Source organism: Rhinolophus ferrumequinum, chromosome 21 (genome assembly GCF_004115265.2).
Source record: "Rhinolophus ferrumequinum isolate MPI-CBG mRhiFer1 chromosome 21, mRhiFer1_v1.p, whole genome shotgun sequence".
Classification (NCBI taxonomy): domain Eukaryota; kingdom Metazoa; phylum Chordata; class Mammalia; order Chiroptera; family Rhinolophidae; genus Rhinolophus; species Rhinolophus ferrumequinum.
Genome location: NC_046304.1, coordinates 12,933,144 through 12,958,868, shown reverse-complemented (window position 1 = coordinate 12,958,868; position 25,725 = coordinate 12,933,144). Strand labels below are relative to the sequence as shown.

Below are 25,725 nucleotides of genomic sequence, written 5' to 3'. Positions count from 1 at the left end.
GCCCGCGGCTCCAAAACTTTATCTAAACAGGCACTGGCCTATTGACCTCGTCCCGCCCCCTTTGGCTCCAGAATAAATGCTTGACTGGCAATTGGCTTTCCACTAGAGATGCCCTAACCTGATGGGCTGGTCTCGCCTGCGCCCCGCCCCTAGCTCTAGCTCGTGTTTCCGGGATGCCTGCTAGATGATTGGATGAAGCAGTGGGCGGCTGGCCGCCGATTGGCTGCGCTCAGCGGCGGGCTGAGCAACTGGAGTGAGGAGAGTAGTCGGGCCAAGATGGCGGCCGCCGAGGGACTCTCCGGCGATGGTGAGCTGTGGCAGACTTGGCTTCCTAACCACGTCGTGTTCTCGCGACTCCGGGAGGGATTGAAACACCAGAGCCCCGTCGAGGCTGAGAAACCAGCATCTTCATCATTGCCTTCGTCACCACCGCAGTTGCTGACGAGAAACCTGGTCTTAGGCCTCGGCGGAGAACTCTTCCTGTGGGACGGAGAAGACAGCTCTTTCTTAGTGGTTCGCCTTCGGGGCCTCAGCGGCGCGGGTGAGGAGCCCATCCTCTCACAGTACCAGGTACCGCCAGGTTAATCTTGGAAATGACCTTCAGCTGGGATTTGAACTAGTTTTATTTTTTTTGTTCCCTCCCCATCCTGGCTTTTTTTCGTTTTCTGGTAGATGTGCTGTTCAAGTGCCCTTTGTGGGACGTCCGACTTCGAGTAGAAAAGTCTCTCTTCTTTCTTGTTTTCATTCCGCTCTAGCATGGTCATATAACCTTTTTTAGCCTCTCTTTCCGTATTTCAATTCTTAGACAAATGTTTGACCCACACGCTGTGCCAGACACAGTTACAGGAATTCACGCTCTCAAGTTGCTTAAGTTCTTGGGGTCTGTGAGGAAGGGAAGAACCACGGAATAATCAATAACATATCAGTGATGCAAATGATCTAAGAAAAACAAATCAGGGTAAGAGGATAGAGAGTGTGGGTGCAGTTGCTGTTTTTAGTAGGGTGATCCTTAGAAACCTCATTCCTGAGGTGACACTCATAAAATAATAGGGATAATCCTAACTTTTTCTTGGGGTTGTTATGAGCATCAGTCAAGTCAGGTAATAGATTTGAAAGCACCAAGTTTTCTGCCTGACATGCAGGAGTCCCCTGTTAATTCTTTCTTTTCCCATTTAGAAAAGTAGGTCATCCCCAAAGTCGGAAGGGATTTTTGTTTGTTTTTGATAAGCCAACAGCATGTGAAAGTGGGTGTGATGAGAAAATATTCCAGACTTGCTGTAATGAAACATTGCTTTATGGAAATGTTTATTTGCAATACACAGATTCTTTTCTTTTAAAGGTTAAAAAGTAAAAAACACTTGGCACTCATTCTAACACATGACATCTATTGTGTGCCGTTGCCTGATTCTTGTTAATGAGAAATGATTTGAATTTAAAGAGATGCTAGCTATATTTTTGCAGTTTTGAAAATTGATCACAGTCTTTTTTTTAAAGATTTTATTGGGGGAGGGGAAACAGGACTTTATTGGGGGAACAGTGTGTATTTCCGGGGCTTTATTGGGGAACAGTGTGTTTTTTCCCAGGACCCATCAGCTCCAAGTCAAGTTGTTGTCCTTTTAATCTTAGTTGTGGAGGGCGCAGCTCAACTCCAAGTTCAGTCAATGTTTTCAATCTAGTTCCAGGGGGCACAGTCCACCATCCTTTAGAGACCAACCCGCAACCTTGTTGTTGAGAGCATGCGCTCTAACCAACTGAGCCATCTGCCTGCCTGGGAGCTCAGCGGCAGCTCAGCAGCAGCTTGTTGTCTTCACTCTAGTTGTGGAGGGCGCAGCTCACTGGCCCATCTGGGAATCGAATCAGCAACCTTGTTGCCCAGAGCTCACGCTCTAACCAACTGAGCCATCTGTCCACCCCAAGTCTACAATCTACTTTAAAATTTCAGTTTATCAGGGTAATTTTCAGATGCACAATATTCCACTGGCACCCTACATTACTGTGCAGCATTTGGCACAGTCATGATTAAGTTATTCATATTTGTTTATTAATTGTCTGCTTTTCTAGACTATAAACACCAAGGGAGAGACTATGTCTGCTTACTATTTATTCATTCATTCATTTGATATCTCCAGTAGTTCACTGAGTGCATGGGACATAGAAGCTCTCAGTAAATATTGGTGGCTATCTGAATGACCCTCAGCCCTCCAGAATATCAAAAACTCAGATAGGCAAATAAACAGCTTAGCACGAATTACAACTTTAACATTAACAAAAGCATGAGTAGTGACTTAGAGACAAAATAAACAAACAAAAAAACCCTAAATACTGTGATTATCCCTACTAATTTAAGTAAATTGGATTGTATTTATAGCAGAAGAAAGGTGGCCCTTGTTTGATTTGAGATAGACTGTCAAAATCAAGTAGAAAGACAATGGGGTGGAGAAGATAGGGAAAAGAAGGAAAGAACCACTGACAGGAGAAAAAACATTAGATTAGAATCAGCAAAGTGCAGCTAAAAATCAAAACAAAAAACAGGCTTATAGATACCAGTAACAATAGAAATCTCATATTCAGAACAGTCTTGTCTAAAAGGATTTTGGCTTAGGGTGATTCTCTACACATTGGCATTTTCATCACTGAAAGTAGAAAGAAATGAAAATGGGAACTCGGTCATGAGAGAAGAAATAGGAAGTACGAATAGAAGTGAATTTTTTTTGAGGGCATTTGATGCTGAGACAAAGGCAGTTCCATATTAAATTTGCATAGGTAAAGCACCATTTTACTTGCTCTTGAAGCCATTCTCTATCTTATTGTAGTATTTCTTTTTATAACAATAGTTAGAATTTCTTAATACTTCTGAGTTCTTCATTTGTCCACTAAAACATATCGAGTGAGTCAGCAATATGCCATATGCTATGCTAAAGATACAGCGAGGAAAGATAGATTCATAAGTAATTCATTCTAAGTAATTCATAATTTGTGTGGGATAAGAAAGTAAAAGAATGATTAGAATGCAGGGTGATAAGAACTATAATAGAGTTGTCCACGGTGCACTATAGGATTACAGAAAAGATGCATTTATCCCTGTCCAGAAGATCAGAGATATTTTCTTGGGAAAAAAGTGCCTAGAAGCTGAGTCTCCAAGAATATGTTAGCCAGCTAAAGAAAGGAAAATGAGGGCATTGCAGAAAGAGGAACAGTTCTGCAAAGACACAGAGGCATAACAAAGCATGATAATTACCCAGAAATACAAGTTAATCTGATTGGAGTACAAGTGGGGAATGATGGAGAGTTGAGACCGAAGTGGTAGGCTGGAGCTTGATCATAAGGGAAATTATGTGTAGTATTTATTTAACAAGGTAGGGAAATTTGATGTATTTCATATAACATTCCAATCAAAATGGTTAAAACTATTTCATCAGTTAATGGCCCAAGTGTTAGTAATTATCCAGAACGCTTCATTGTCTTACAGTTATGGGAAACTAAAGCAGTACTGTGCTTTCAAGTAACTGCCACATATATTTGCATTAAAATGAACTGTTTTGACCAGTTTGCTTTAATTTCAGAAATTGCTTTGCATAAATCCGCCCCTGTTTGAAATCTATCAAGTCTTGTTAAGTCCAACACAACATCATATAGCACTCATAGGAATAAAAGGACTTATGGTATTAGAATTACCTAAAAGATGGGGGAAGAATTCTGAATTTGAAGGTGGAAAATCAACAGTGAATTGTAGGTAAGTTGTATTTCCATTTACTGTTTGTCTGTATAATTTGTAATACAAGCAGAAAATTGTTCAAGACCAGTGGTTCTTAAGGTATTTTACTCTGAGTAATCCAGATGGTCTGCACATTGGCCTCTCGTGATAATAATGTTTATAGTATAGGTGTGATTATACTTTTATTCTGCCTGAATTATCACATTGCTCTCTCATTGGAAGTCAGGCTGTTTTTCAAGTAAGTAGAAATAAGATTTTTTTTAAAAGCAGTTAATTATCTGTGAGCCAGACAGTTTGCTCATAAGTTCAACTAAGTTTTACTTTTGTATTATTTTCTTTTTCAACAAAGCCAGAAAAGTGAGAGACTGAAACATCTACTGAAAAGAATATAAGGTAGAAACCCACCTTTAGCTCCATAACTTATAGGTTGGGTCCCCTTAAAATATTTCCTTTCTAAATCTCTTATTTCCTTTTTTCCACAATAAGAATGGTAATATCTGCCCTTGTAGTTTCCTTACAAGGTTACTAAAGAACAAATAAGATACTGTTAGGTTGGCACAAAAGTAATTGCGGTTTAAAAGGTTAAAAATAATTGCAAAAACCACAATTACTTTTGCACCAACCTAATATACCTAAAATCACTTGTAAAGTACAGTATAAAATACTCTACAATTTAGGAAATATTTTTGTTTTGGTTCTTTAATGTTGACCGAATAGATAGATGCTTTGAATGCTCTCTCAGCAAGACTTAAGAGAAAGAAATTTGAAGGAAAGAAGAGCAAAGAATGTTAAAATAGATTTTCCTTTAGACAGTTTTTCATCCAAGTTCTACAAAATGTTTTTGGAAAATTGTTGTCTTTATTTTAGTACCACTCCAATTGCTGAGAGATTTTTCACCAGTTCTACCTCTCTGACTCTAAAGCATGCTGCCTGGTATCCAAGTGAAATGCTGGATCCCCACATAGTGCTGTTAACATCGGACAATGTAATAAGGTAAATTTTATTTCTGTGTCTTACTGCTTTGTGAGTGGGGAGGTTCTGTTTCTGTTTCCCAATTAATAGCTCAAGGTACCACTACATGAGTCCTTGGATGTTGGAATGCTTTATCTGATGGCTGTTGTAACTCATTCTCAATCATCTAAGAATGGTCTCACTGCCCTATCTTACATGCTTAATTACTGCTGTTCCCTCTCTACTAGTCTTCCTGCCTCCAGTCTCTCCTTTCCTAATCTGACCTGTCAGTACTGTTAAATTAATCTTCCTAAACTGTTTTCTTTATGTCACTACTTTGGAGGTAATGTAGCATTGGGGAAAGAGAATATAATTGGGAATCGAGAGATTGGAATTCTTGTCCCAGTGCCACTGGTATCTTTGAGATCTTAGACTTCTTTTTAGGGGAGCCTCAGTTTCCAGTTTGTAAAATGAGCAGATTTGATTTGGTAATTTCTAAAGCCTCTTCCAGGTTTTGCACTCTGATTTAATGCCCTAATCCTACAGAGATTTCTGTTACCAGTTAACTTTCTGGATCTGCCTTATATCAAATGTTTATGGGGAGACTCAAGTAACTGAGGTACAAATACCTCCAGTTTTATTTTTCCTAATCAGTGCTTTTAACTGCTCTACCAAATCTTCCTTCCCTACTGAATTCTTGATCCCTTATTGGCATCTTATACTGATCTCATAGTTTTCTGGTTACTTTCAGTTATGAAAACTTAGTCTGTCCCGTTTAAAACTGATCTCAAATCTATTTCAAAACTACATCCTGGCCCTATCACAGGTTAGACCTTGAGGCATCTGAAATGAGTGGAGACGGCACGATCTACTCTTTGGTTCATCTTTTTGTCCCAGCACCTTGAGGTAGGGGGTGAAGTGTAAGGAGGGGGCCTGCCTCCTCCTTCCTCTGGGTCTAACTCCTTGATGGTGGGATAGCCGAGGCAGGCATCTTACCTAACTGGGTGTGTGTCAGTTATGGGGTGGGAGTATATCCTTGATCCTAGTTTAATCTAGTTCCATCTGCTGCTGGTGGCCTCTGTTGACGTGGTGCTCTCTGCACAGATGGTGTGTGTGTGTATGTTTTCCAGGGCAGGATTTAGCCTTTCCCTCCCTCCATCACTGAGGCGCTATCTCCCATTGGCCCTTTCAGCTCTCCATGCCCTGAACCTGTTCTCAAGATGGAGTGTCCCCAAACTTGATATCTTCTTCCTTCTCAGCTTAACCGTTGTGGTCTGTCCTGTGGAGCCCTGGTAACTGCCGAGGTCCTACTCCCTGCCTTCCAAGCGCCACAGAGAACTGGGCATACTATACCATAGTCCTTTCTTAGGTTGCTCCCGCCTCCCTCTTTCAGAAATCTCCATATAAGAAGTAGATAATCATATAGTGTTCACATGCCCCCAACCTCAGGATATGTCAGTTTCACCCAAGAATTCCCCTACCTTGGTGGCTTGTAGTTTTCTGCAACACATCTGGCATTCAGCTCTGAAATGAAATACGCATCTCCCCTTATTATCGGCACCCCTAAACCTGGCTGAGTGTTTCTGTTAGAGCCTTCCTTGCCCACCTTTTTGGCTTTGGAGTTGGGGGTAAAAAAGGAGGAGGGAATACCCTCCATTACAAACATTGTACTGTATTCCTGAGGACCCTTGACACCCTCTCTCTTAGTCGTCCTTTCATATCTGCTGGAAAAGGAGATGGTGGGAGATCACATAGGCCTATCTTCCTCGCTTAAGTTCTAAGGGAGGTATGTATCTGGCCTCAATTATTGAAGGATTTTTTAAGATATGGTATATTTAACACTTTTCTTTTCCTAGACTGTGGACCCTGTTGACAATTTCAGGGCAACAAGAAATTCCCACCCAGTGTGCTGTTGCATCACTGTTTCTTTCACTCTTCCCCTTTCCAATACATACTGTCTAGTACTCATGTGTGTTTTGAAGTCAGTGATGCTTATAGGTAGCTAGTAAGACCATACGAATGTATGTTCAATTGGATCAAATTTTCATTGAAAACGTTTATTAAATGGCATTTTATTGATAATGGAACTAAGTTGAAAAAATTCTTAGTGTGTCAGACAAAATACGGGATTAATTTGATGAAGACTTTACAAGGGACATTGGATTTTTAATAATAATATTACTGGCCTTTTGAAAATTCTTCCTCCTTTTTACAATAGCCATATACGCTGTGAAAATTTAAGTTATTTTAAATTAAAATGATTTTGGTGAATTAAATTTTTTTCAGTATTATACTTCCCTTAAGAAAATAAGGATGACATAATATTGTGTCTTTAATATGACACAAACATGTACAGATTGCAGGCTACACGCCACTCACTCTGCTGGCCAAAATAGTGAAACATGGTTCCTTCTCTAATGAGATTTGATGTCTGACAGGCAGAGAAAAATGATTATAATTGAAGGGAAGCTGGCGACCTTAGGGGCTATAGTGAGATTACTAGATAAGGTGAATATGGCTAAGGACTTAGGATGGAAGAGAGAGGTGCACTAATAAAGAAGTTTAATGAGGATAGAGAATTTCTTCAGGTCCTAAGGAAACCTTCCTACAATGTTAAAGAGCAAGTGAAGTAGTCTACTTTGTCAGTAACAGCAAGACCTTTGGCAAAGAAATGGTTGTGATAACTCGTAGAAAAATTCTCACAAACTGACTAGATGTAGAAGAAAAGACAATTTTGGGAAATGAAAGAATTTTAAGTGCTGGCTTTCTTCTCTTTTGATTGCTAGAATTTACTCTCTACGTGAACCCCAGACACCCACTAAGGTTATCATACTTTCAGAAGCAGAAGAAGAAAGTCTAATACCCAACAAAGGGTAAGTTTTTATTTATGTCATGAAATGCTTTTCAGATTAGTTTATTGGTATTGTAAATGCAATTTTACCAGAGATATTGCAAGGTTTTCCAGAGGTGACTTGAGCATGCTTTTGGTAATGTGAGAAGTAAGCTAAAGTAAGCACTGTGAATAAGTATCAAAAAGTTACAGATCTGACTGTCACTGTAACTACCAACTTGATCTGTTTTTAAGAAAATTCTGAAATGTGAGTGGCTGAAACTGTTGTATCTTGAATAAGAAAATAAATTATAACATTGCAAAAGTACAGAAAAGGTGAAAGGTAAGAGTGTTGGGCCACAGGCCTCCCCGCTGTTCATTCTGTGAAGAGACAATTGCTGAACTCCTAGACCAGCCTTTGGTATCCCGGAACCTGGAGTGGAGCGTAGGTGGCCCTTCTGATTCTCCTGTGACCCTGGCTTCTTTCTTTTCTCTTACCCACTACAGGGGCACCTTCCTCGCTACTTTGACCTTTAAAGAATCACCCTTTGAACTCACAAACCCCATTCCTCTGGCCTCCTGATCAGTCTTTCTGGTGATTACCACACATGGTCACCCACAGTGTGTGCATGTAGAGTGAAGCTTTTTAGTAGCAATCTTTCTGGAAGTTCCATTTAGTTCTTTTTGTGTCTCCATGGTGGTTGTATCTAATAGGCTTATTTTTGGTTTTTTAACATTTATTCCTTTGAATATTTCATAATAGCTATTCTGTATTTGGCATTTTTAATCTTCGAAGTTCTTGTGGGGGTGACGTGGGGATCTAAATATGTATTGGTTCTTCTTCCTGACCCACAATCATGGTGGCTTCCTCCTGTGATTGCTGATCTCTAATTGTGAGCTTATGTTTTCTTGATCTGAATGTTTGGGAATATTGGGAGCCAGAGTTGGGGTGTCTTCCTCCACAGAGGATTTCCATCTGCTGCTGCTAAGGGTCAGAGGTTGCCACCAACCTGGAGCCACTTTGATTCTCCTTGATAGTCCCAGAACTGCAAATTTCAGTTAAATGATTCTAATGTCATAGCACCAGCTTCTTAAATTCCAGTGCATCTGTCTTCAGAATGGGGAAATAACTGCCTCTGGTGCTGATCGGTCCTGTTCTGGGGTCAGGTATTTGCTCCCCTGCAGTGTGTTGCCATAGATTATCAACCTCCTTTGACGACACGTTGCCTAGGGGAGAGGCCGTAGAGTGATGCAGGTGTTGCAGCTTTGGCTCTGCTGTCAGCACCCGTAGGTTCCGATCTCAGCTGTGGCATCTGGGCAAGTTACTCAATTGCACTAAGCCTCATTTCCGTAACTCTTCCATGAATATAATGAATAATAACAGTGCTTCTTTATTAGGATTATTGTGCAGAATAAATGAGATCATGCATAAAAAGTGCTTAGCATGGTCTTGGCACAGAGTAAGTCCTCATTGATTGATACCTACTGTCACTATTAGATACATTATTACTGTATTTATTAAGTTCCAGTTAAATGTTGATGGCTTGGGAGTAGTTTAAGTCTCTTTAAATTAACTTCTATGTCTGTTTATTCCCATTCATTGTCTTGATTTTTTTACTTTAACTCAGGCAGTTCTTTTATTCTGGATGTTGGGATTTCTCATTTTTTGCTTTCTGATACCAAATACCTTTCCATGTGATAAAGAAACTAAGATATATTACTTATAATACCTTAGAATGATGTTGACTGTCACAGCTACATGAAATTGTGATTTTATTTTAACCATATTCACTAACCTCGTGTTAAACTGGAAATTTTTGGGATAACCAATTATACTAAAACTTAAAATTATAAAAACAGCATGTTTTATCATTTGTCTTTCCTGATTATAAAGGTAATATATATTTATTGTAGAAAATTGGGAAAACTACAGAAAAGTATTAAGGAAAAAATGAAATCTTTTGTAATCTCCTATAGTCTCCTCAATATAGCAGCCAGAGTAATACTTTGGGTATAAATCAGATCCTTCTGCTTTCCTGCTCTCCACACCCATTTATTTCCCCGAGTCTTTATCGTGGCCCTGCAGGGCCTACAGGGATGCCCCCGACGCCACCCCAACCCCAGCTTCATTCCTCCCTCTGTCTTGGCCTCCTTGCCATTCCTTAGACAACATGGACCGCCTCCCCACTTAGAGCCTTTGCATGTGTCCTTCCCTCTCCCAACTGCTCCTTCCCTATGGAACCACAGACTTGTTCCCTTACTGCCTTCAAAGCTTTGCTCAGATGTCACCTTATCAGAGGCCTTCCCAGAGCACCTAGTCCAAAGTAGCACCTCCAGCAATACCCTCTGACCCTACTTTAGTTTTTCTTCATAGCATCATTTTCTGACTTTCTCTTATGTGTTTATTTCTTCTCTGTTCGTTGTACATCTCTCTCACTAGATGGCAGGGCCTTTGTTTAATTCATTGATATATTCCCAGAGCCTAACAGCGCCTGGCACAGCGTAGGTACTTAGTAAATATTTGTGGAATGAATGCATCCTACTGCTCAGGGATAACTATTGGTGTTTTCATATGTTTTCTTCCTGTTTCCTTATTGTGTTTATGCATGCCTGAATGTGTATAATTTTACTATTTGTGTGTCTTTACATATAAACTGTTTAAAATTAAAGTAGCACTATATAATTTTATGGCCTTTGTCTTTCATTTAATTTTATAAGAATTTCCCAGTGTTGTTTATCATTCTTCATAATCATAATTTTTTGTCTTCTCACTCCATTGAATACAAATCCTATCCCACCTCCTATGATTGGACATGTTGTTTTGTTTGTAACAAGCTGGTTTTTAAATCTCTTTTCAGAAGGGCATACACCGCCTCTCTAGGAGAGACAGCAGTTGCATTTGACTTTGGGCCACTGGCAGCAGTCCCGAAGAATATATTTGGACAGAAAGGCAAAGATGAAGTAGTGGCATACCCACTGTACATCTTGTATGAGAATGGGGAGACGTTCCTTACATACGTCAGTCTGTTACACAGGTAAGTTGAGGAGGTAACCCACCGGAAAGGAAGCCCAGCTTGTGCTCCACGAGAGATTGTCGTAGTCGCACTTGGGATCCATGTTTTTGAGTTTGTGGAAGTGTTGCAAACTTTCAATGCTTGGCTTGATATTTTGGAGAAAGACTTGGTACAGATCATATGACCTTTCATTTACTCATATTATTGAGGTAAGTTCAGTAGAATTCTTAAATAATCACTTAAGATAAAACTGGATTTGTTTTTACAAAGTCTAATCAATGAAAAAAGTATTTATTGTGTATCTTATGTGAACAAGGCACCATGGGGTGGTTAGACATGGTAATGTGGTATCTTATATCCCAGTTGTGGGGAAGAGATATACACATGAAAAGATAACTGTACCACATTAGTGGTACATGGACACATCCCAGAGGAAGGAGAGATCATCTTGACTGAAGAAGTAAAGGAAATTGTCATAAAGAAGCACTGATGTCATGTGGGACTTAAAGGTCTAATGCAGGATTAAATGAAGCGTGAAGGAAGGGTAAGACCATTTTAATCACAAGGGCAGCATGAAGTAGGGAATGAAAATAAGCAAGTGTAAGTGTCATTCAGGGTTCCATGATTAGACATTTGGGTCTGGAGCAGAGGATTCACATAGGGGACATTAAATGGTAAAGCTAGAAATATCTGCCCAGGGAAAATTTAGTGGAGTTAAATACTTAATTAAGAAATATGAAGGTTTTTTTCTGTAGGAATGGTGTAGTAGGAAGCTAGTGATTGTTTCTCAGTAGTAAGAGAAGGCTAAAATAATTGGTACTGGGAAGGTACTGGGGCAGAAAGACTTTTAAAGAGGCTGTTGTAAAATTTAGCTTAAAATCTACAAGAGTTTGAAGTAGGATGGTTGTAATGCAAATGGAGAAATGAACATAGTAGATTCTACAAAGGAAGGATCAATACAATTTTGTTATTATTTGGATAAGGGAATGAGCCACTACCAGAAATACTGAGGTCAGGAAGGGCAGCTAATTTGGGGGAAGAAGATTTATTATTACAAATAGTCCGTTTGACACAGTATTGGCCCAGTAAAGCGGAAATATTTCATAGACAGTTGGAAATACAGGACTGGAAAGAAGATACCTGTCATAGTGAGAGTTAGTGTCAATAGAGGATAAGAATTTGGGGAAAGTTTGTAACTTTCACCAAAGGCTGAACACCAAAGGCTGAACATTGTAGTTTATTCATTTATAAATCAACTCAGCAGACATTTATTCAGGGCCTGCTGTGTGGCAGATGAGAATGTAAGATTGAAGGCAAGATCCCTGCTGTGTGGTTCCTGGTCTACTGGAAAGTCATATGACAAACCAATAACTAGTGCAGTGCAGTATGCTCCAGGCGTCACAGGGCACCGTAGGATTGGGACAGAGTACATGCTTAGGCCTGCCTGTCTTGGACGACTGAGAAGATATTAATACAAAAGCTTATACCTGAGGAGGATCCACTAGGTAAAAACAGGAGCAGAAGTGGTTCCAGGAGAGAAGAGAGTATGCAAAATGATAAAGATGAAACAGATGAAAGAGCTTGATAGATTGCAGAATGGTGGGGCTTCACGACCAACTGCATTCTCCTTGACAGAAGTGTTCTCTACCTTCCACGCGTGATCTGTCTCTTGTGAGGCTTTTGTGGTAACGTTATTACCCTCCCTCCCCCTTCTTCCTCTTACCACTTGGCCTCCATTTGTCCGCATTATCACCTACCTAGTAATCTTAGCCCCAAACCTGCACCATCTACATCCTCTTACATCCAGTCTGGTCCCAAAATTCTATTGATTTTATCATGAAAATTTATCGAAAGTGCACCTTCTTTTCTGCGTTCTCTTTTCCTTGCTTCAGCCCCTGATCATCTTCTGCCTCAGTCATTCTAAAATAGTTGCCCTGAATCCTATTTTGGTCTCCTCCATGTCATTCTCCTGACTACTGCTCACTCTTAGATTAATCTTAGTAAAGTGAAACTCCATCAGTCTTGATTTAAACCTCTAGTGACACACTGTCACCCAACAGATGGATTCTGAGCACTTTACTGTGGCAAACGAGACCGTCTGCTCTAAAGGCCAGGACTGAATATTTGCCTCCCTACTTTTCTGTTGCCTTAGACTTTGTATTTCGCCTCCCATCATACTAAGCGAAGTTTCCTTCCTGTTAATCCCTTATCTTTCATGCCTCCAGGACTTTGTATATGCTGCTTCCTGGCTTGGGATGTTTTCCCTCCTTCCCAGAACATACCCTTTCCCCATTGATCTTACTTGTTTTTGATACCTTTCTTACACACCTCACTTTCTTTGTACCTTTCTGTGTTCCATTGTGCCCTGTAAATCCTTGCTTTTTTATACTTACCATATGGTATAGTAGTTCTAGTTAAATGTCTCCTTCTCTAGCTAAACCATGAGGTCCTTGGGGGTGTCATGTAGCACTCAATAAATATGTTTGTCTAATCCAATTAAATATGTGGGTCTGAAGCCCCTAAAGATAAGCTACATGTCAGAAGAAAAAATTTGGGAGTCATCAGACTATACTCGGAGGTAGTAGTTAAAACCACGCGTAGCTTAATATGCTGTCATGTAACGGTGTATTTTGAAGAGACCAGGGCTTACAGCAGCAATACTTTTTTTCATGGTTGAGGTCTGCCAGTGAAAACCGGAGGCTTACTAGACAAAAAGGAGCGGTAAGCACTACTAATGCTTACGAGACAGAAATTAGAAAAAGGAATTAGAACGGTGTGTTCAGAGGGGCAGGAAGACAGAACTCAGAAAAATTGCTACAGGTGTTAGAGGTTTTAAGAAGCAAGCATTGTTAACTAGTGGTAAATGCAGCAGAAGGTCAAGCTAAGTGCCGTTTGGATTTAGCACCTAGAATCTCATTGGTAACTTTGACCAGAGAACAGCTTCAGTGGAGTGGTGAAGGCAGAACTGTAATGAAGTTAGGGTAGGGTTTTTCAGCCTCTGCGCTATTGACGTTTTGAGCCGAGTAATTCTTTGTTGTAGGGGGCTGTCCTCTGGGGGAGTGTTTAGCAGCATCTCTGGACACCAGTCATCCACCCTCTCTCCTTCCCTCCATCCTCTCTGTCACATAGGGTTGCCTGTGGGGTCTCTGGTCCCACTCCCCACATAAGAACGCAGGACACGGTGAGGCCAAAAAGGAACACCCACAGAGCCATAGATAGGGGAGTCATACCACTATAGTCTCGCTGGCGGCTGGGTTGGAGACACAGGAGGCAGGAGCCACACGATCCTCAGCCCGACGTCCACTTGTCCCTGCCAACCAAACCTCACTTTCTAGCTGCCGTCCGCCATGCTAACTGCAATCCATAATCCACACTCCGCCACGCCACGACACCACTACACCACCACATTACTTTGCTAGCTTAGCCACGGCAGTTATATCAGTGGCTAATGCTAACCGGTAACAGCCGATGGCCAACTAGTCACAGCTGATGGCCACCTACTACCTGAGCCAGCACCTTTCCACGTGAGGCCGAGAGCCTGGAAACTGCTCTCTGGGGCTCTATCCCCACACCCCCAGTTGTGACAGCCAAAAATATCTTCGGACATTGCCAGTATCCCCTTGAGGGAAAAATTATCTCCAGTTGAGAAGCACCAGGAAAGCAATCAAGTGGAGCCATTGGAAATACACTGTTTTTAGTTAGGGGGTAACAGCTGGAGAAAGACAGAGTCAAAAAGGCTTTAAGTGATGGGCATGGTTGTCTTCTGTCAACACGGTTTCACTCAAATATGTTTCCCTCTTTCTTCAGCCCTGGGATCATCGGAAAGCTGTTAGGCCCGTTGCCCATGCATCCTGCAGCTGAAGATAACTACGGTTATGACGCTTGTGCTATCCTCTGCTTGCCCTGTGTCCCCCACACCCTCGTGATTGCTACTGAGTCAGGAATGCTCTATCACTGCGTGGTGCTGGAAGGGGAAGAGGAAGATGAACAAACAGTGAGTCTGGCTAGTGTGGGTATTTGTGTCCTTTATCCACAAGTCTGACTGCTTCATGTATGAGGACTCTTAGTGTATACCTGACACTTCGTATAATTTGGAAATTAAACGATTAAAATTAATTGAAGCCCGTTTAAAAATTTAAATGGGGCAAGTTAGAAGGTGCCCAACTTAGTTGCTCCACCAACTTGCATATTTCTTTCTGAACTCTTAAGTTGCATTCTTCAATCACATATATAAAGAACCTTTGAGTCACTGTATTGGCTCTTCTCTAAACTTCCTTATTTACGTCTTCCTAAGAGAAGAGAGACTTCTTTCCCCTCAAGAATAACAAGCCACTGTCAGAGTAGGGGGTGGAATTAAGAATTTGAAAGCACTACTTGATCCAGCTGTTTTTGCTTCTGTTTTTAATTGTGTACATTTTCAAATGAACATGAAAGACTAAAATTACAATGCTTTTTTTTTATAGTCAGAAAAGTCCTGGGATTGCAGGGCCGACCTCGTCCCTTCTCTGTATGTGTTTGAGTGTGTTGAGTTGGAGCTTGCCCTGAAACTGGCGTCTGGAGAGGATGAGCCCTTTGATTCTGACTTTTCTTGTCCGATCAAACTTCACAGAGGTAGGGCATTCACTAAATTAATATTTTATCCCATTAGATTTATACCAAGACTGTCACAAATTTGTTCCCTGTCATTTATTTGTTCTATGGTTCCAGCCTTTAAAAATTTGACTGGGTTCTTTTGGCCTTTTAGTTATTACATGACCCTGTATGTTCAGGGAAGACTGAAAAAATTTCCTAAGTTTTAAGATAGTGGTCTTCAGTGTGGATCTACCCAGATTTATAATAGTGAATTATTCCTAGTCCAATCAAAAATATATTTCATGATTCAAATATGTAAATGTATGCAAACTTGAATAAATTTTAAAAATCAAGTTCTACTGATACGAAGGTATCTCTTTAAAATAGCTTTCTTCATTTTTTAGAACACAGTATCTTCTTATATACCCAGACCCGGTTTGAATGTTGTCTTCTTTCTTTCTTTTCTTTGCTTTTTTTCTTTCTTCCCTTCCTACCTGGGTTGGTTCAGATCCTCTGGGCAGTTATTTCTGTTCGTCTGGGGAGCTTTTGGATAAACAACTGAGACAATCAAAGAATGTGCTGTTCACACAGTGGCTGAATGGAAGGGGTGTGTGACTAGGAATCTGGAGTGTACTGGGTTTTCGCTGTAGCTCTAATATTAATATGCCTGTAGTATTGGGCATTTACTCAGCCTCTCTGGTCTTCAGTTTGCTCCTCTGAAAACAATAGGGATAACATCAGGGGATCTTTATGGGCTCTTCTAACGCAAAAATCCTGTATTCCTATTTGCCCCTCCACCTATTCTCAGCGTCTCTTCTGGGATCTTGTCTTCTCTCTGGAACAAAGATTCTGATGAATGAGGAACAAAGCTTACTCAGTCTGGAATAATTGGATGTACCTGTCATAGTTTTCTTCTGTCCATTAGAGAGAGAGGGAGTTTAATCTTGTAGCAGTCAGACCTAACCTGCTTACAGTCCTAATAGCCAGTTTGCCTAGGTTTGGTAATAATGGCTTCAACTCTATTCAAGTATAGCCAAAACATTTAAGGGGATAGTAGTCCTTATATAATAAACCAACAAAGAGAACTCACTGGGGGTGTCTAATTAAACAGTGTTTGAGTCTTGGAACTTTGTTTTGTAGATGAGGGAATTAAGACCTAGTGAGTGAGGTAAAGTAATAAAAACTAATTGGTTCCCTTTAGAGATACATATATATATCTTTGAGAAATGTTAAATGTAGGCATTTTTATCTTGAGATGAGAGTTAACATTTTCATATGTGAAACTAATGAATTTTTGACTTGTTCACATTTGTATTTACAGCATATACAGTCACTGAAAGTCAGATTTTTAATGACATAAGTGGAATAAACTACCGTACAACATGTGGGGGAGTATTTAGCAAATTTCCTACTTCAGTTACTAATTTTGCCTCTTTTTCATAACTGATTTCTGTTACATCCCAATATTCACATTTTTCTGTTGACCTCAGCACCACAGACACATTTTGAAATGCCATTGTAAGCAGTGGTAGACCTAATGAGATGATTTTGGGCCTTCAATTAAGTCTCAAGTGTGGGCAAATGAAAAGAAGCTTTTCAGTATTTTATGGTACAGAGATATGATTACCACAGACCAGGAGTTTTTCAACTTCTTATAGCATAATTGTGTGTGCAGAGGTGTTATGCAGAATCCCAACACATAAAACAGATAAAAATAATACACTTATCACTGGAAACTCAACAGTAAGCAACTGAGGCTGCTAGATAAAACAATATTTTAATTTAGGGGCTTATGGATGACAGTTGCCATCTTAAATCAGCTTTAGCATATACATTATTTCTGTATCTTGTTTTAGTCATCTAATGTTTTAAAAATCTTGAGTCACAGAAATAAATACTTATAATTAATAATAAGTATTCCAGTTGCTCATCTTTCAGTCTTGGGATAGTCTTACTGATAATAGGGCTCAAAAGTATAGAAAATTGCATTATAATTATGTAACAATGCTCATATTTCTAGTTATAAATATAAATAATTATCAAACAAAAATTGTATTCAAAACTTAAAAACTATCTGTAAGACAACATTCTCAAGACAAGTAGAACTTCACATTTCACCGCTGACGTACTGTATGTACTGTGACAGAACTAGTCATTAACCAGTTGCCCTGAAGTCCTTTTAGTCCCTGTGCTGTCGGCGTGCACTTGCTTCAGCAATCTCACGTGAGTAGCCATGTGCGAGCATAGGTTTCCTGCAGAGCTATAATCTTAATCACCATTTTATTTTGAAGAACTGTAAATAGCACAGAGGTGGACAGAAGGGCATAAATGAGTTAACTGACAGCAAGTACTTACGTTTTGGTGACTTCTATTGTGTTACTATTTAAAAAATAACATTTTGCGTTTATTAATTACACTTCTAAAAATACTTAAAATATATTTGAAAATTGAGTTCAAATTTTAAAATTTCAAAACCCCTGACATAGTGCCACAATATAAAGGTCCTGTAGATCTTCCATTGTTTCTGTCAACAACTGTGTTTGTGGGCTGCTGAGGTGGAGTCTTTCAGTTTTCTAATGGCTACCTTTATGTCATTAATGATTCCATTTGCAGATCCCAAGTGTCCCTCAAGATATCATTGTACTCATGATGCTGGTGTACACAGTGTTGGGCTAACTTGGATTCATAAACTTCATAAATTTCTTGTATCAGGTGAGTTTTCTTTACTTTTCATTATGTTTCACAGACTCTATCAAAAAGTAGTTTGGAATAGAAAAATAATAGTAAAAAGCAATGAAACCAAAAGTTGGTTCTTTGAAAAGATCAACAAAATTGACAAACCTTTAGCTAGACTGACCAAGAAATAAAAGAGAGAAGATTGAAATTACTAAAATTCAGAATGAAAGAGGGGATACTACTACTGATCTTACAGAAATAGAAAAGATTGTAAGAGAGGGGCGGCTGGTGGCCTCAGTGGTTAGAGCACAGTGCTCATAACACCAAGGTCTCCAGTTCAATTCCCACATGGGCCAGTGAGCTGCGCCCTCCACAACTAGATTGAAAATAACGACTTGACTTGGAGCTGATGGGTTCTGGAAAAACACACTGTTCCCCAATATTTCCTAATTAAAAAAAAAAAAATTGTAAGAGAATACCATGAACAACTGCATGCCAATTAGATAACCTAGATGAAATGGAAAAATGTATAGAAAGACATAGACTACCAAAACTGACTGAAGAAGTAGAAAACTTGAACAAGTAAAGAGATTGAATTAGTAGTTCCACTCCTGAGTATATACCTAAGAGAAATGAAAACACATCCACACAAAAATTTGTAAAGGAGTGTTCCTGTTAGCATTATTCATAATAGCCAAATAGCCAGTGTCCATCAGCTGATGATTAGGTAAGTAAAATATGGTATACCCATGCAATGGAATATTACTCAGCAGTAGTAGAAAGGAATGCAGTGCTGACACATGCTACAGCATGGAAGACCTTGAAAACATTATGCTGAATGAAAGAAGGCGGTCACAAACAACTGCATGTCGTATGCTTCCATTTATTGGTAACGTCCAGAACAGGCAAGTCCACAGAGCTAGAAGTAGGTTAGTGGTTGTTGCCTTGGTCTGGAGGATTGGCAGAAACTGGGGAGTGATTGCTAATGGGTATGGGGGTTTCTTACTGGTTGTACAATTCTTTTCATATACTAAAAACCCATTGAATTATATACTTTAAATGGGTGAGTTGAGTGAATTACATTTGAAAAAACTTATAGAAATAATATTGGTGTGGGTGAGGAAGAGACTGGAAAGGAATGATTTCTGGGTTTGTTCTCCTCAGTGAAACATTTCTGCATTTAGAAACTTGGCCGAGGAAAATCCATTTACCTTCTTGGGGCAGAAATCTAGACCCCTATGGAAAGATTTCTGTCAGAAAGACATAGTCCTTAAGCAATGGTCTGAGACAAGTACTTAATTACATGTAACTAGTATCTTCAGCATTTTAATTTGGAGACTTTGATGTGTCAGTTAACTTACATCATGTGATAACATGTTCCTTTGTAGATGAAGAGGATAAGGATAGTTTACAAGAACTTGCTACCGAACAGAAGTGCTTTGTAGAGCACATCCTTTGTACGAAGCCATTGCCGTGCAGGTAGGAACCTTCTCTTCTTGTATACAGGTAACAGTCGTTTGTTTCAGTAATTCACATACGTGTATATACATCACACTTGCATGCAGACTCACCCCTAAGAGTATCAGTTCATCAGATGTTCATCCAGAGCTCTCCCCTGCTTCAAGACCATTCCATATAGTGTGTCCTCTGTCTGGAAGGCATTTTCCCAGTCGCAGCCAAGTTTGTTGTCTTCACTTGGTTAACTCTTCTTCTTTCTAATTGTAACTTAATTCTTTAGGAAGGGTTCCTTGCTTCCCCAGTCTAACTTAGTGTTCTCCTGTTACTCTCCTTTTTTCTTTGTAGCACATTAAAATTGATGTTTGTGTTAGTTTAACGTCTGTCACCACTAGTGGAATATATGTTTCATGACAGCAGAGCATGTCTGTTTCATACTATTTCCTGTCCGCTCATGTCTGTATACTTGGTGTCTGTCGGAGTGCCTAGTAGGTAGATATTCTAAATATTTGATGACTGGAATAGAGATATCTAGAATGACTCCCAGGTCTCTACCTGGGATAACTGGGTAGACGTGGTACCCTTCAGAAAAACGGGACAGGAGAAAGAGTGTGTTTGGGAAGACAGAAGATGTGTTAATGTGGCACTCGGAGTTTTCTGTTCCTGTAGGACACCCACGCAGAGGAGTCCAGTGATGGTTGGACACATAGCTCTGGAATGTGGGGTGGTCTGGGCAAGCACGGTGTGGATGTGAGAATTGTCGGCACTGGAGCTGTGACTGGTGAAGGTTACTCAGAAAAGGGCCTCGAAGGAGTGAGCAGACCCGGGAAGAGAGTCTCGAGCGATACTTTCTTATAACCAGTGAGTGGAGATAGAGGAGGCCAGAAAGGAAACTCGAGTCAAGGACTGCCAGAAGGATTGAAGGAGAACCCGAAGGAAAAAATATCAGGGATGCCCTTTTGGGGGTGGGGGAGGGTAGCACCAGGTTTAAAAATGAATGGGGAAAATAGATAATAAAATTCCACTTATATACATTTCAAAAACAGGTAAAGTTAAGCAATATTGCTTAAGAATGAATACGTAGATAGGAAAATTATGAAGCAAAGAACATGAATGTGATAAAAGTCAGAATAGTGATTACTTCTCTGAGGAATGAAAGCTTATGATCAGGGAGGGTCACGTGGGAGATGTTAGGCCACTGCGTACGTGGTTCTAATTGTTGACGTGGATAATGGGTATAGTGTATACCTGCACTCTTCTATGTGTAGATTTCATACTGAAAAGAGACATTTATTAACCTCGCAGACTCCCCGACCACCACCACCCCTCCCCCCAGAAAAGGTGAATGAGAGATATAGAAGAGAAATAGTATTATAAGCCACAATTTAAAGACTGCTGATTCGAAAGGGAAGAGGAGAAAGAATAGCTCCGGGGGAGCTTGAAATTACAGTAGAGTATTTTGAATGGAATTGAGATGTGAGCGTGTGTATAAGCTGAGGGTAAATAGACAATAGGGAGATTTTGAAACTAGAGGCGATGGGGCCGTCCTCAGAAGAGGTGGGTAGACAGCATCATCAGTCCAGGGGCAGGCACGTGCTGGGCGGGGCTGAGCACGGGGGCAAGTGGAGAGCGTGTTGGCAGGAAAGACGTTTCCTCTCTGAGGTCCTGAGTTTCTTCAGTGAAGTAAGGGCCAAGATTGAGAGCAAGATGCAGGCTGTGCACGTAAGTCCTGTGACAGACGTTGGGCTGCACTGGGTTTTTAATGTGAGACTGAAGTTCTGTGTAGTCACCAGTTTCTGAGCACTTCATCTGGGTTGGGCACTGAGCTAGACATCCAGGGGTAGCGGGGACTTCTGTGCACATTGGGCAGAAAGACGCACAGAATTAACTGCACTGTAACATGGTAGCTGCTGAGATTACAGTGGGCGGCATGAGGCTCTGGCTTCCTGAGGGACTTATAACTCAGATGGCCTCTAGACTTAAGTGACAGCTGTTTCAAACCGATCAGAGCTGTAAGTATTACAAGTCACCACCTTTGAGGTTACTGCACTGATGACATGTCCCTGGCAGCTGGTAGCCCAGGCCTGAGAAGGTGGCGAACCTCAACCATGTCGTTGCTTTTGGAGCCATTGCATTTGCTGTTTTATAACTTAACTGCCTATGTTTTTCCAGGCAGCCGGCTCCGATCCGAGGATTCTGGATTGTCCCTGACATTCTGGGGCCCACGATGATCTGCATCACCAGTACCTACGAATGCCTCATAAGGCCTTTATTGTATGTACCGTTTTGTATTCCCACACAATTTTTCATTCTGGAGAATCTAAGCTGGAAAAATGCCCCCGTTCCCTGGCTTGAAGATACTTGGTTTATGCTTTGGCTTCTGACTTGAGGCTTGGAAGGGCAGATATTTCTGTTGTTCCTCACATCTCTGGAAAGATTTGTTTTAGGCATAATTTCTGGTATCTTCCTGAGCTAGCCAAAGTCAAGAGCTTTACTTCAAAGTGTGGGAAAGAATACTAAAGTTAAATATTGAACTCCAATATTATGAATTAGATTTAATGTTTATCAAGCTCTAACCTGTGCCAGGCTTAGAAGTAAGCCATTTACCTGCATTGTCTCTTGTAATCATCAACCCCAAAGGACAGCACTGTTACCCCATCTTGTAGAAGAGGAAACAGCTCGAGAGGTTAAGTAAATGCTGAAGTAACACACTGAGGTAGGCTGCAAATGCAGGGTTTCTGACTCTAAATCCATACATTTTAATTTCTCCGTCTCTGCCAGGCTCAGAGGGACCTGAGAGAATGTGTAAGCTCTGGAAGACAGGTGGTATATGGCTGATCTCATAATCCTCCTCCTTGAAGAACTCAGATTACGTTATAAGCACCATTTTTCTTTTTCCACAGCTGTGGAATGCCATTCTGAGTTGTACAAATGCAGGAACAGGAGTCCCTGACGCGCCATCAACATTGAACATTAGAGCCTCCTAGTCTTTTGATGTCCATTCAAAGCATATGCTTCCAGACACTGACAGTTCAAAATATAGCCATTAATTTACGGTCCTTCAAGGAATGCCTGTGCTCTTTGAAGATTGACAAGTTATACTATTTGGACAGGAAACTAAATCTGTATGAATTTTGTGCTACTGATCCTAAAAGAGACTAAAAACTCTAGCGAGACTAAACAAAAGTAATGAAATCACTGGAAAAAAAAATTTTGTCTTTTGCAAGCATGTTTTTAAAAAACCCATCCTATCTTTTGTGAAATAAGACCTACTCACACTAGATTACTTCAGAATAAAAACATGAATTCCAAAGGAAAGGAAAACTCTTAAATATTAGTTATCTAGATACATTCGAATCATGTTTCTGAGTCCCTGAAATACTTTTCTATGTTGTTTAACAAATTCCCAGATTGTTGCATTCAAAAGTCACCTATCATGTTGTTAACGTTTACAATCTTTCAAGCTTTCTGAAAGTGAATACTTGTAATATTGTGAATTTTTGTAATATTTGAGTGGATGTAATTTTTAGAAATCAAGTTATATAGAGCAAATATGGTACATATAGTGGTTATCTGGCTGAGTATTGGGTTTGATCAAATCTAAATTATACCTAGGAAATGAGTGATTCATTTATGTTTGTGACTGGCATATAACTGGCCTTCAAGTCCTTGCAAAAGAGTACATAATAAATGTATACTCTCTGCTGCCTTGATCTTGACAAAAATAAGTTTAAGTGACAGAGTCCAAAATGCTTTGACAAATGGTTGCGTTAGAATAAGGGAATAGCTTCCCAAGGTGACCTCTTCAAAGGCAGAAAACGTGAGTTCTGTTCTTACACAAGTAACATTTTGGAATTTGTTAGATTTTTGGAGTTCTGGATAAATGTGGCTCATGCTTTCCTATAATACTTACAGTAAATAACTCCATGGTAGATTTTGTTTGTATTTTGCAGAAGCACAGTCCATCCAGCGTCTCCTCCCCTCCTTTGTATGCAAGAAGATGTCGAAGTGGCAGAGTCTCCCCTCCGAATTCTGGCTGAATCCCCAGATTGTTTTGAAAAGCATATTAGAAGCATTTTGCAACGTAGTGTTGCAAATCCAGCATTTTTGAAGTATGGGATTTGGATATATAGGTTTTAAGAACTGGTTCACCTCTGTTTTCGTAATTACTGTTTGTCCTTTCTGTGCTCATCTATTTATTTTACTTCATGTACTTTTTGCTCTATTAGAGTTAGAAGAAACATAGGGCATATTTAATCAGCTAGTGAATAGAGGAAAAGAATAAAGGCACATGAGAATGGTAAATAAAAGTATAAAAAGAAGGGAAAGCAGCAGCTATGACTTGAGTCTATTTTTAATTGTTTTACTCAGCTAAGGAGTAATGGTAGAAACTTTTTTTAAAGATCATCTGAAAAAGATACGGCCCCTCCTCCCGAGGAGTGTCTTCAGCTCATCAGCAGAGCCACCCAAGTGTTCAGAGAGCAATACATTCTTAAACAGGACCTGGCAAAGGAGGAGATTCAGCGGAGGTAGGATGGCCTTCACTCGCACGCCAGCTCCTGGCAGGTAGCTGACACTTGTATAGTGGCCTGGACCTGGCTTCTGATTGATTTTTTTTTTTTTTTTTTTTTTTTTGCTCTTGAAGGGTCAAATTACTATGTGACCAAAAAAAGAAACAACTAGAAGATCTCAATTACTGTCGAGAGGAAAGGTAAGTGCCAAAACCAGGGTGAGAAAAAAACAGTAGTTCAGTAAGACTGGGACTGTATCTCACCGGAAAATGCCGGACCACATTAGGGGGTTTTACCATCAAGGTGGACTGTAAGTCTCGTTTTATTTTTATGCCACTAGGAAAAGTCTACGGGAAATGGCTGAGCGCTTAGCTGACAAATATGAGGAAGCCAAGGAAAAACAAGAAGATATCATGAACAGGTCAGTGGGTTGTACAAGATTCAGTTCCCTACTCAGGTACCACTATTAAGTACTCAGGTATAAACAGTGCTTGAGCACTTGTTCCCAGGCCTGCAGAATTGAGTGCATGCGCCTCCCTCTGCTCTGAGCTCTCAGGGAAGACAGTGCACAGATGCTTTTCCCCTGACCCGTCCTGCAGGGCCTCCTTCAGACACCACGTTCATGAATTAGAGCGTGAGTTATAATTGTGTTTCTCCTAAGTAGCAGAGATCTTAAGCTGAGATGTTTTCTTATCTTTTCTAAAGGATGAAAAAAGTACTTCACAGTTTCCATTCTCAGCTCCCAGTTCTCTCTGATAGTGAGAGAGACATGAAGAAAGAATTACAGCTGATACCTGATCAACTGCGACATTTGGGCAATGTCATCAAACAGGTAGGAATGGATGAAGGGTGGCTAAATTTTGTACTTTTTGTAAATTGCTTGCTCTACAGAAAATAATTTTATAAAATGTACAAGAACAGACTAAAATAGATACTACGAAAATGTTGTAGCAAACCATAGCCAAAATATCTGTGTTCTGTTTGATACTTAAGGTTACTATGAAAAAAGACTATCAGCAGCGAAAGATGGAAAAGGTCCTGAGTCCTCAAAAACCCACCATCACTCTCAGTGCCTACCAGCGGAAGTGCATTCAGTCCGTCCTGAAGGAGGAGTAAGTAGACTATGAGTCCACTTAAAATCAACCTTTGCCAACCTATGCCAAAGTCAACCTTTCTCTGCCCAGATAAGATTACTTGGCATTTGCCTGTTCAGGAAGTACTGGAATAGGAGCCATGTGATAGATAAGGGCTTAAGAGATGAGTATGGTGGATCAAAAATGATGACTTTCTTATAATATGATTTTGTTGTGCTCAAGGTATTCCTCAGTGAATATGTTCAAAAATATTTCCAGCAGTTGCAATACTGTTTGCTGCCGTCAGCCTTAAATGAATAGTAAACACCATTACTATCCAACTGAAACCTTAAGCTGTTAATTTTAGCATAGCACTTCTAAGATACTTCAACAATACTAATTTAACATTAATGGCTTATTAAAAATAGGTATTTATTAATGGCCTTATTCATTCATTGTATTCCTAAAAGTGAGTGACTTTATGATTTTACAGGGGTGAACACATAAGACAAATGGTGAAGCAAATTAATGATATCCGGAATCATATAAACTTCTGACACCAGCAGGAATGGATTCACGCCTGAAGTTAACACAAGTAAAGGCTTAAACTCATATTGTAAAACAAACAGGTAGCATTATCTAATTTATAAAGAGGCATTTTGGATGAGCTTTGGTGTGGTGGTTCATCATTTTTATAGTTTGTTTTATAATTACTGAATAAATGCTTTTATTTAAAAATTGGAATGTGCTTTATATATAAGCTCAAGTTGATGATTGTATTCAGCAAGGGCCTAGGATTTAAAAAAAAAAAACCAAGTCGGAGACATTCAGCAGCACACTGCCAGGTCTCCATGAACCCTAATGAGTTTTCTCCACAGTTGAACAAGCAAGAATAAGCTGCATTTTAGAGTAGCAGCACTAGGAGGCA

At 40.0% G+C, this 25,725-nt stretch overlaps 1 protein-coding gene across 2 annotated transcripts; it reads left to right on the top strand.

Annotated features, from left to right (window-relative positions):
* Window positions 1-263: 263 nt before the first annotated feature.
* On the top strand, window positions 264-25,464 carry NUP88 (nucleoporin 88). 2 transcript variants are annotated; one of them, XM_033089445.1, is made up of 17 exons: window positions 264-570; window positions 3,564-3,733; window positions 4,583-4,708; window positions 7,453-7,539; window positions 10,355-10,531; window positions 14,318-14,504; window positions 14,974-15,121; window positions 17,696-17,794; window positions 19,147-19,237; window positions 21,386-21,487; window positions 23,167-23,325; window positions 23,617-23,742; window positions 23,859-23,924; window positions 24,065-24,145; window positions 24,430-24,556; window positions 24,718-24,836; window positions 25,291-25,464. In XM_033089445.1, exons 1-17 carry the CDS (start codon window positions 277-279, stop codon window positions 25,352-25,354), a joined length of 2,223 nt encoding a protein of 740 aa, XP_032945336.1. In that variant the 5' UTR covers window positions 264-276; the 3' UTR covers window positions 25,355-25,464. The 2 variants fall into 2 exon arrangements, with proteins under 2 accessions (XP_032945336.1, XP_032945335.1); XM_033089444.1 differs by having other exon boundaries at window positions 14,318-14,519.
* The last annotated feature ends 261 nt before the right edge of the window (window positions 25,465-25,725 follow it).